Source organism: Primulina tabacum, chromosome 8 (genome assembly GCF_025594145.1).
Source record: "Primulina tabacum isolate GXHZ01 chromosome 8, ASM2559414v2, whole genome shotgun sequence".
Taxonomy (NCBI): Eukaryota; Viridiplantae; Streptophyta; class Magnoliopsida; order Lamiales; family Gesneriaceae; genus Primulina; species Primulina tabacum.
Genome location: NC_134557.1, coordinates 115,800 through 127,318, shown reverse-complemented (window position 1 = coordinate 127,318; position 11,519 = coordinate 115,800). Strand labels below are relative to the sequence as shown.

The window sequence follows — 11,519 nt, the reverse complement described above, 5'->3', positions numbered from 1 at the left end:
CGGCTAAGCAAGCTGAAAAACTACAACATGAATTTAATATTTCCTGGTTAAACTCGAACCTTGTGTTTACTATTTCTTGGTTCATTTTTTTACTTTTTTGTTTTAACCAAAATCCTTATATTAAATCTAAAAATCTAGTACTCAAATAAATTTTTTATTTTACAAATAAATATAGATCATGTTAATTATTATATTATGATTATTATTATTTATTTATTTATTTGATAACAAAAAGACCACATGCTAAAATTTAGGTTGATAAAAAAACACAATTGTGTAGATTGAAAAGAATGGGGAGCGGGAACAAAACACATTAAATGACAAATCCCATGGATTTGAAATATTCATTGACATGAAAATAGGCATTCACATGAGACCCATGACATACTGAGTAAAGAGAACGAGTTATGAGCGTCTATTTTATTCCTCATTCCCTTGTACTAAACACAATGTAAGTATGTTGAACCTCAATATTCGATAGGGCAATTTGAAAGGATGTAATATAATTCCATACACGTCAAGTAACTCGCAACCTCTTATAGAAATAATGGTCTTGTCAATCCGAGCAAATACAAACGTAACTTTCAAGGGGAATGCGTTAGTCCTGAGACATTTCTGTATCTTCAGCCATTATAATCTCCGTATCTCGTATGTCACGCTTTAGCACGTTGCCAAGCCCAGCAATAGCCACAATCTGCTGTTGCAACATCTATCCCACAAAAAACAAATACAAAATAATATAAATTTATATTCAAAAAGAATAATGAACACCAACAAGATAATACTCTTTAGATTGTCAAAAATATAAATCCACGTTAAATTTCAGCCCAACAGAAAAAAAAACGAGCTGGACATCAGCATAGAATATTAGCCAGCGAACCTCCTGCATCTCGGCAAGACTTTGTTCATGAATTTTGGTTGATCCTGGAAAATAAAGCGAGCCACCATTTAGGCCATCCGCTTGAAGGCGGGATAAAGCAAGCAGATTCTGGACTCTTCTCACTAGTTCTGCTCCAGATCCCTTTAACTGGTGGGTTACATTCATTAGTCAGAAAGATAAATCTTCACATTCATTCTAAAACAGAAAACATTCGATTAAAATCAGAATATATTTATGTAGATAGATAGATAGATCATAGATGATGATATAGTTGGAGATAGAACAGTATGGTAGGAGAATCTACATAGACGAGCCCTTCCTGATGTTCGCGCGCGTATACATATGTGTGTGTGTAGGAGAATCTACATAGACGAGCCCTTCCTGATGTTCGCGCGCATATACATGTGTGTGTGTGTGTGGATGGATCGATAGATCGATCGACAGATAGAGGTAGATAGATCGATAGATAGATAGATAGCTAGGTAGATAGATAGGTAGATAGGTAGATAGATAACCTGTCTTGTAATCATAGCCAGCTTCTCTGCCAATTCTGCTTCCCCTTTCATTAGAGGCAATCTACAGCCTTTACCCTCAAGTGACTCGATTATTCTCATTAACTGCATAGACCAGATGCAAAGCATATTACAGTATGAAACCTAAAGGTATCTGACACAATCCTTTGAAGTACAAACTAGTTTCAGTTGGCTTGGATTGTCCCAGGGAAATAACAGTATTAACCAAGCAATTAAATGAGAAAACATGAAGCAACTTTTTTAGTGTTAAGAAGCGAGTTTCTTTATTTCAGCACACCAGACTTTCAAAATATGATGACAATTAGAAACAGTCCAGGCTGCAATGAAATGCTGTTAAAAAATAATACTACTATTGAATAGAGCTCCACAAAATTATTCCCACCCTCAAAAGGCGCCTCTGTAGACCTTGCTCTTTTTGTTGCATCCTTTGAATCCAAGGAAGGGTGTCAGCTTGAAAATGCCTTTGGAGCTGTGTAAATATAATTAGAGAGATTCACACTGAGAGGGGGGAGGGGTGAGAGAGAGGACACAAGATATCACCATCTTGACATTGTTCTGAGTCATCCTCAGTCTCTCTGAATCCGAAAGAATGACTTCGTCTTGAAGCTGCACCATCATAAAATGAGATTCAATGATGAAAGGTCATAATTACGATATAACCAAAGAACAAACAACATGACGCACAAGCAAATAAATTTGGTAAACCATGTATGAAATCACAAACCAGAGAACATTTGTGTTTATGAAGTATTTCCATCCAATCAAATACAATAGATTTCAAAGGAAAATATCTTTCATCTTTACACTTGGCGCTTGCATGTTTCTCCTCATGATCCATTCACATATTCTATTCTACATTTCTTTTTGGTAAGAAATGAGATTTATTAGTACACAAATAGATATGTATTATTATCCATTTAGGTACAGTTTGGTTTGGAGGATATGATAACTGAAAGATAGATAAGAAATTGAAATATAGAATTTTTTTTTTGATAGAAAACTAAATTTATTATAATAATTGATGTTACACCAATTGCGCGGATGAGTAATCCGCAACAACGTTAGAAGAAGACTAACTTAGAACACAACTCTATGACATCATCACACAATTCTCAATAAGCACAATTCTATGACATCATCACACAATATTCACGACCAAACAGATTTCCAGTCCCTAACTAAATCCGAAATGCATAAATGATTGTACTCTTGCAAGTTTGTTGTCCAAGATGCGACTCCAAATTTTATTCTCTCCCATACTTGATCGACGGACTCCGAAACATCTTCAAATATTCTTCTATTCCTTTCCAACCATAGGGACCTAAATGAGTAGTGAATTATCAAATACCAGAATTTGCTGAACTTTTTCTGTATGGAACACCCGTAACCCAACAGATTAGTGAACTCCCCTAACTCACCCTCAGTAAGATCTCTTCTAAACCTCAAATCCCAAATGATAGAAGATCTACCCCCACTATTGACGACTTCTATGAAGTGACTGATAGGTTTGTTAGTAGAACTGCAAATACAAAACAAGGACGGAAATCTGAATTTAAACGAGACCCCACCCTCCCAAACATCCTCCCAAAAACGAATAAGATTTCCCTGTTTTGGCACCACCTTAGTAAGTTGATGAAAAGCCTGGTAAGACCGAGAGATGAACTTCCAAGGACTTCTGAATGTCGTTTTCTCCGCCAACCCCAAGTCTCACCCGTTTTCCTGTGTCCCATAGATGCTCTTACTAACTTTTTTCCACCACGACCCCCTTTCCACCGAACATCTCCACCACCATTTACCAAGAAGAGCCTTATTCCTGAGACATATATTCCCCAATCCCAAACCTCCTTTATCCTTTGGTTTACACACCTGCTTCCATCCAACCACATGGCAGTGATTCTCCCCATCATCACCATCCCACAAAAAATCCCTCATCAATTTTTCCACTCTTGTAGCCATCCTGATTGGAACTTTGAAAAGGGACATGAAATAAGATGGCAACGCACAAAGCACGGTCTTTATCAAAGTAAGGCGTCCTCCCCTCGAACGGAACGACTTTTTCCAACTTACTAATTTCTTGGACATTTTCGAAAGCACTGGTTCCCAGAATTCCATTTTTGTGGGATTACCTCCCAACAGTACCCCAAGATTCTTAATAGGCCATCTCTCTTTTTTGCACCCAAAAGTTATCGACATATCATCGACTTCCTCTTCTGAACAATTCAATCCCAACACTTTTACCCAGATTAATTTTCAACCCTGAATTGGTGCCAAACAGTTTGAGTATGTCCACTACTGCCAACACATCCTTTTGTGATTTTGCGAAGAACAGGGTATCATCAGCAAACTGTAAATGCGAGATTTCGATTTTTTCTTTCCCTACTTCGAGCCCCCTTACTTCATTAACTGCCCTTGCCTTATCCACCATCCTCCCCAACCCATCGACGACTAAATTGAATAGAAACGGTGAAAGTGGATCCCCTTGTCTTAATCATCTCCCCCCTTTTATTTTCCCACACGGTCTTCCATTAATAAAGATTAAGAAAGATACACTAGAAACACATCCCCTGATCCACCTCCTCCATCTCTCACCAAATCTTTTTTTGAGTAACACAAAGTCTAGAAATCGCCAGTCAACGTTGTCATATGCCTTTTCCAAGACGATTTTGAGCACCCAACCTTTCTTTTTCTTTTGTCGGTACTTCCACAATCTCATTCGCGAGGAGGCAACAATCCAGTATCTGTCTTCCTTTAATAAAAGCACACTGGTTCTCCGCAATGGTATAACACAAGATTTTTTTCAACCTACTTGTCTCCCACCAACCATCTTTTTTTCTTGGTTTCTCCTCTGCAAAGTTCATCCTTATACCTCATCCTCCATTTTTTCTTGTGAAACTTGCAACAATGGTGAATTTTTTGCGGTTTACAAGAATAATTTCATCTCCAAGATCCCAGGGCTAAATCAAGAATGTCCATCACTTCCACCGTAGAACCATTGCCCAGTTTACCTTCATGAAATCTGCAAGCACAAAAAATCCCTGTGGAAGAACGAGTTGTTCAAAGGAGACTGTAAAGGGCAGCAAGAACGAGTTGCCTTGGCTCAATTTCATAAATATTGTAAGGAAAAAATCCTTCCTTACAGCCAGAATTCAAGATTCCATCTGTATTGATTATTGAAGAATCTCACTTGCTAAATTCAGGTTCAAAAAACTTTCAAATAGCAAAATCTAGAGTTTTGTCCAGATTTTTGAAGCCTGGTTATTTAAATAGCAAAAAAAGTGAGGGTATGTCGGGAAATTGAAGGAAGAGAATGAATTGTCACATCGGCAGGGTGTGATAAGTAAAATGGGAGGTGTAATAGCTTGAGTATTAAAGCAGGGTCTTAGACTCTTAAATATCAAACCAAAAGTAGGATGAATAGGATAGTTATATCTGATCCAACTATAACAAAATTCGAGTTCAAAAAATTTCAACTTTGATTGAGTATGAATCGAGCTTGCTATTCAGACCTGTGAGCCATGTCACTAAATGCACCCTACGAAACTAATTTCAAATCCAAGATTAATCAAGACCAGTTCAAGTACCTTGAGACGGTTGGAAAGATCTTTAAACCCCTGCACAAGCTGGGGCCATAGGGAACTTTCCATGCCTTCCAGCTTCCCCATTGCATCTGCCCACAAAATCTGGCATCCAGCCCAAACAATTTACTAAACTCTGGGTATAGCTTTCATATGTAAATATATGTTTGAAATAATCAATGAAGTATAAAATATCTAAAAGTTTAGTGATTAAACAACACTTACATCTGATACACCTGCAGGCTTTATCCTTTGCTGAGGTTCAGTCACACTATACAATAGATGCTGCAAAATCAACAAGAACCGTTTAATTAAAAAAATGGTCAACCTAATGTCAATTTTTCACCTAAAAGACATTAAAAGTGGAAAATTAAACGTAAGGCTGGAATATTATCTGTGCTATAGAAATGCACGTTCAAAATATCAGTACAAATTAACTCCACTTTACTTCGAGGATACGATTTCAAGCAACAAAATGCATCTTTTACAAGTGAAATGATCAGCTGCAAAGCTAGACAACTCCAACTTAGCATTTACACATAAAAGTCTGATGCCAATATAATTACACAAAAACTGCACTAGAACTTCTGGGAATGTTGATAAAAACCACTATTCTCAGACAAAACAATACCTTAAAGGCATACTTGGGGTTCCCGTGTTCTTCCTTGTACGCATCCACAATGGCCTAAAATTTAAGGCACATCGCAAAGAGGGAAAAAGGGAAGTATAATGAATAGCTATGGAACAAATTAATACAGTAGATGAACTATGATAAATAGGAAAATCCTCACTTGGATATCACGATCAGGGAGTGAGAATGGGAGAGGGGCGACGGGGGCCATTTGCGTAGTAAGCTGCGAATTAGAAAACTGAAATGCAGGCGAAGCATTAGTAAAAGGAGTAACCTGCGATTGAGCGGCGGTGTTAAATGGATTCTCCAATCCGAAAGGGGTGCCGGAGCTTTGCTGTGGCTGAGGGGTCTGGAAAATCGAAGGAGTTTGCAGCTGTTGCTGCAGTTGAGGAGTCTGAAATATCGAAGGAGTCTGCTGGTGCTGAGGATGAGATTGCTGAGAGAAAGGTGTCGAAAAGAGCGATGTCCCAAATCCAGGAGTGCCGAAGGCCGTGGTGGCGGAGGACGAGGACTGCGCTCCGAACATTTGGGAACCCTAAATTGAGATTTTGGGGATAAGGACCATTGATTGATTATTTGATTCTGTTTTTTTAGGGAAGATTCGTATATAAAATTTTTGTCATTTTTAAAAATTCAAAAAAATTGCTATAAAAAATATATTTATTAATATATTAACTTATTTCATTAAACTAGACGGGAGGTGTCTAGGTTTGTAGTTCAATATATGATCATTTATAATTTTTTAAATCTAGGATTTAAACATGTGTTTTTATTTGTGTAGGTCTTATTTAATAAATTATTTTTTAACTTGTAATAAATAATTAAATATGAACTAAAAAACAATTATTGATTTTCTCATAATTAATTGATACAGTTAACAATAAATAATTCAAGTTTTAAAAATATTAATCAAAATTAATTGTGACAGATATAGATGTTAAAGAAACAGAAATTGGGAAATAACTAATATCAATGTTAACTATGATAAAGTGAAGTGGATATTGTAATATATCAACAAATGGAGGTAAATGAATTTATTTATGTGTGATATGTTTGGCTATAAGATGATATGTCATGTGTATAAATTTATAAATTTAAGAGTTTGTAAATTTTGACAGTCTAATCTTGTTAAAGTTGTACATGCATAATGTAATGTATAAAAGATTTATTGTTTATATTTTTAAAACTAATTTAGCCAGAACGAATGATTTGAATATTTTCAATTTTTTGGTTAAAGCCATGTCTTATGATTACAATGATTTTTTTATTTTCTTTTATATTTGTATTTATACGATTATTATTTTATTTTGGAATTTTGCTTAAGAAAATATAAAACACGAGAGTAGAAGGAACCTATAGAAGTGAAAATAGCTTGGAAAAAAGATTGAACAGGGATTAAAATGGAAGAAGTTTAACAACCTCACTTAAATTGGCCATAAAATATATGTTCATCTTAAAATCTAATAAGATATCTACTCCATAAATATGGTATTATAGATTTAAAAATAGAGCATCCATATTTAATTCATGATAGTACTTACACTTGATAACATTATTGATGCTGGTGGATTTATGAATTTGGTAAATTTTATCTAAATATTAACTGTAATATGATCCCTTAAACAATCCGTAAGAACACTTAAAACCTTAGTTTAATAAAAGAATTTTGAAAGCCTGTTAACATAGAAAGGATCTCAACAAATATAATGTTTTTTTTATTTAAGAATTTGTTCGACATATTTGTGAATTGTTAACCTCAATTTTTTAATATATTTATATATGAGATTTAATTTAATTCGTAAGACAACCGAATAGATAACCACAATAAGGGATTAATAAGAGAAATTAGAGTATACGAATCGAAGTTGTTTGGAGCTCGTTGATATTTAGGTATGTTTCAATGCTAGTTGCGTAGTCCAGCATGAGCAATACATATACAGTAAGGATTGCTTTCCATTTGATTTTGTTTATACACTGAATTTGTAGTTAGCAAAGGATAGGTATTGAGAAAAAAATTATAATACAGTAAGTATGTTAGACTTCAAGTAAATAAGCATTTCGGTATATATATATATGTATATGTAAGATAGAGGAAGCTAAGTGAATTTTCATATATTATATGAAATAAGTTGAATCATGTATAATTTATAACAAATGTTGTGAGTGTTTTTGTCAACTTCAATAAAAATAGGTTAGTCACCTCTAACTATTGACATGTGTTAAGTCACAATTTATTATTTTAAATTAGAAACATTACTCATCACATTATTTAGTTTATTTCTACCACACGTGATGTACTAAAAAAGCTAGTCATCGTATGTTCATCATATGTGTCAGTAAAATGAACATTGTTATAACAGTAAAACAATTCTGAAGACGTATATATATTTTCATAATGAAAAGATTTCATGTTCTTAGCCAATTTTAAAAATGATAATACTTGTGTGGTTAACAAAAAAAAAGATTGATAACAATCTATGGACTTTAGAAGAAGCTAAAAATAATAGAATTATATAAATCTTTTATACATAGAATTTAACAGCAATTAGGTATGAAAAGATATTAATGTCATATAACTAAGAATAACGAAGTTTTTTAGAGGGAAGAAAAACTGTCAATATGAAATTATATTATTCAAAACATGTAGTAGAATTTGATATTTGAACTATAAAAATTTAGTCAACAATTTATTTACTTGTTTTGTTGGTATGTTATGGTCGACAAGTTTAGCATTAGGTAGGTAATGGTAGATGTCAAGTTATAATATGCAAAAGATAATGTGAGTAGGCTTACACATGAATGATGTGTTTGTGTATAATATGACATTTCAGGTATGAAAATCCATAAGTTTACAAATTTGTAAACCTTGAAAGTTTAAAGTTGAAAAAAATGCACATGTACACACACATATATATCAACATCACAATTCCATTTTTGTCTAAATTGCGTTGTCATTCGCAAAAGATTTATTTAAGAACTGATTTAGTCAACCGAATAAAATAGCCAGATTATTATTTTTTGCATGAAGCCATATTTATTTTTATTGCAGCTGTTTTTACATTCCTTCATATTCGTAGCACATATTAAAATGAAATCATTTTAACTAACATAACAGTTTAATGTTTACTTATGTATAGAAGCAAATATATTCCAAAGCTTAAAGTATATTTACTGAAAATTTTATGTTTACAAAAATTAATTGACATCTTTTGAAACACTTTGCAAATTTTAAATATGGTCCATAATAATATGAGATTACTGAACGTAGATTTTTGAGGTAGTAATTTTGCTACTATGTTGTATTTGATTTTTGAAATTTAAGGAATTTATAAGTGTAGTGATGTATTTTTTTATTTAGTATATATATTATTTGCCACCCACTTTTTTTTTAAGAAACTTAAAATCTGATGTTAAATAATTTAAAAAATAACAACCATCATATCGGCTTTGTAAAGAACACTGAAGGAAAAGAAATTAAACGTGTTCGCCATCAAGATATCTTTTCTTGGTTCTAAGTTCTAATCATAAATTTGTAGTTTGTAAGTAAGAATGGTTAATCAATAATCAAAGTTCATACTATAATTTTCGGAAATTGAATTGGATTGTTTTTGTTTTTGTTTTGAATTCATCTATTTTGCTTTAATGATGCCATAGAAATTTATGTCTTTTGTTTGGGTTTGATTTTATCTCTTAAGAATTTGTGTCTGTTTTTTTTTTTTTTTTTTTGCACATTTGTGTTTGTGTATGAAAATGTTTCTTGTTGTGCTCATTCAAATAACCATGTGCGATGTGTCTGAATGAAAAGCTATGTATTTTGGGTTTAGTTTTGTGTTTACTCAATGGAGTTGTGATGTTTATATGGATTTTTGCTTGAATGATGTGATTTGGATTGCAAGTTTGAATTTTTGATGAGCTTCCACAGATTTTAATAGCTGAATTCAAGTTTTTCATTGTTAGGATCTTCGTATACATCAAATGAGAAAATCACTTACAATTGATAAGTTTTTTTCAAAGAAATGAAACAAATGAACTAGATACAACTACTGTTATGACCTCATCAACCAGATCAAATAACAATGATTTTTCATTTGAAATTTCTCCTAAAAGATTCAAAATATAGAAAGTGAGAAGGCTGATCTCAATTCTTTGGAGCGTGATCCAGCATTGCGTCGATAAATTTGGGAATATCATCATAACCAACGAGAAGAGATTGGTCAAACTTATTTGAACCTAAAGGCATATCAACCTAATGTTGGAGAATATCCACTAAATAAAATATTTAGCACCCTCGAATATTTTAGTATGCTTGGTATGAGCAATTTCTTTGGCTGGAGTATTCATATGCTAAAGATAAGTTATATTGTTTTCCATGTTCTATTTTCAACAAGCCTTTAGGATGCTCAAATCAAAACGCATTTACTGTTGATGAGTTTGATAATTGGAAGAAAGTTAGAAATGGAAAAGCTTGTGCTTTCTTAGATCATATAGAGAAAGATAATGTATCTTCACCCCATCGTAATGCTGAAAAGGCATGTGGTGATTCGATGAACTAGCCACAACATATATCAAGATATTCAATAACTTTAATGTTGAACAAGTTGCAAATAATCGTCTTCAGTTAAAGGCTCACATACATGTGGTAAGATTGCTTGGACTTCAGGGAATTCCATTTAGATGCCATGATGAGAAATCTAGTTCGTCTAATCGTGGTAATTTTGTTGAATTATTGGATGTGCTAACCATGTATAATGACGATCTTTCAAAGGCAATTGCGAGAGCCTCAAAAAATGCCAAGTATACAAGTCATGATATTCAAAAACAAAAACTTCATGTGCTCTCAATGAGAGTAAAAAATGCAATTCGTGAACAAATTGGAGTTGTAAAGTATTGCATAATTGTGGATGAAGCCGAAGATAAGTAAAAAAAGAGCAAATATCTAAAATATTGAGGTATGTGGATACTAATGGATTCATTCAAGAACGTCTTTTTTGGGCTTGTTCACGTATCTGATATTGTTGCTTTGACTTTAAAGAATGATGTATATTCTGTTTTATGTCACTACAATTTGGATGTTCAAATTATTAAAGGTCAAGGTCATGATGATACTAGTAATATGAGGGGGAGTTTAATGGATTACAAGCTTTGATTGTAAAAGATTATAAAGTGTTTATAATGTTCATTGCTTTGCTCATCGGTTACAATTGGCTTTAGTTGCAACATAAAAAAATGTGACATCTATTCAACATTTTTTTGATAAATTTAATTTTATAGTTAATATTGTTGGTTCTTCGTGTAAACACAACGATGAATTGAAGAATGCTCATGCGGATGATATTGCAACATTTGATTGCTATTAATGAACTCGAGACAGGGCTTGGACTTAATCAGATATGTACTTTATAGTGAGCTGCTGATATGCGTTGGATTTCTCATTGGAGTTCTCTATCAACCTCATGTTATTAAAAAAGACAAATATCATATTTATAAATTGTAATTTGATTATTTTTTTATATTGATCGTGTTGTAAATTAATAATTCGGCCCGAACAAATTCTTCGGTTTTCGAGTGGTATAAAATTGCAAATGGCCAATGAGATATATCTTATTTGGCACAAACATCTCCTGAGCTAAAAACGAGTTTGAACATGTTGATGAAAAATATACATAAAATTTTTATATTCAAAAGACGATAATAACAATTTATATGATGAATTTCAACTAGTTGGAACGTCTCGTGAAAACCGTTTAGATCTCATACCATTTATTTTGAAAAATTTGTCTCAATGTTTCATAACTTGGGGATGTGTCCATAGATAATGAATCTCATTCCTAATTGGTTGAATATGTGATGATAAATTTTTTAGTTAATCTTAAACACGCAAATTTAAAATATAACATGTG

General features: G+C 33.0%; 2 protein-coding genes across 3 annotated transcripts; one reads left to right on the top strand and one right to left on the bottom strand.

Moving 5' to 3' along the window:
* Positions 1-281: 281 nt before the first annotated feature.
* Positions 282-6,189, bottom strand: LOC142552582 (nuclear pore complex protein NUP54). Of its 2 annotated transcripts, none has more exons than XM_075662266.1 (9): positions 5,780-6,189; positions 5,620-5,673; positions 5,214-5,273; positions 4,995-5,093; positions 1,954-2,019; positions 1,796-1,882; positions 1,396-1,497; positions 881-1,027; positions 282-709 (listed from the first exon to the last, which is right to left on the bottom strand). In XM_075662266.1, exons 1-9 carry the CDS (start codon positions 6,143-6,145, stop codon positions 599-601), a joined length of 1,092 nt encoding a protein of 363 aa, XP_075518381.1. In that variant the 5' UTR covers positions 6,146-6,189; the 3' UTR covers positions 282-598. The 2 variants fall into 2 exon arrangements, with proteins under 2 accessions (XP_075518381.1, XP_075518382.1); XM_075662267.1 differs by having other exon boundaries at positions 5,894-6,189.
* A 2,225-nt stretch (positions 6,190-8,414) lies between these two features.
* Positions 8,415-10,540, top strand: LOC142554253 (uncharacterized). Its single transcript, XM_075664945.1, has 3 exons — positions 8,415-8,450; positions 10,008-10,148; positions 10,238-10,540. Exons 1-3 carry the CDS (start codon positions 8,415-8,417, stop codon positions 10,538-10,540), a joined length of 480 nt encoding a protein of 159 aa, XP_075521060.1.
* Positions 10,541-11,519: the final 979 nt, after the last annotated feature.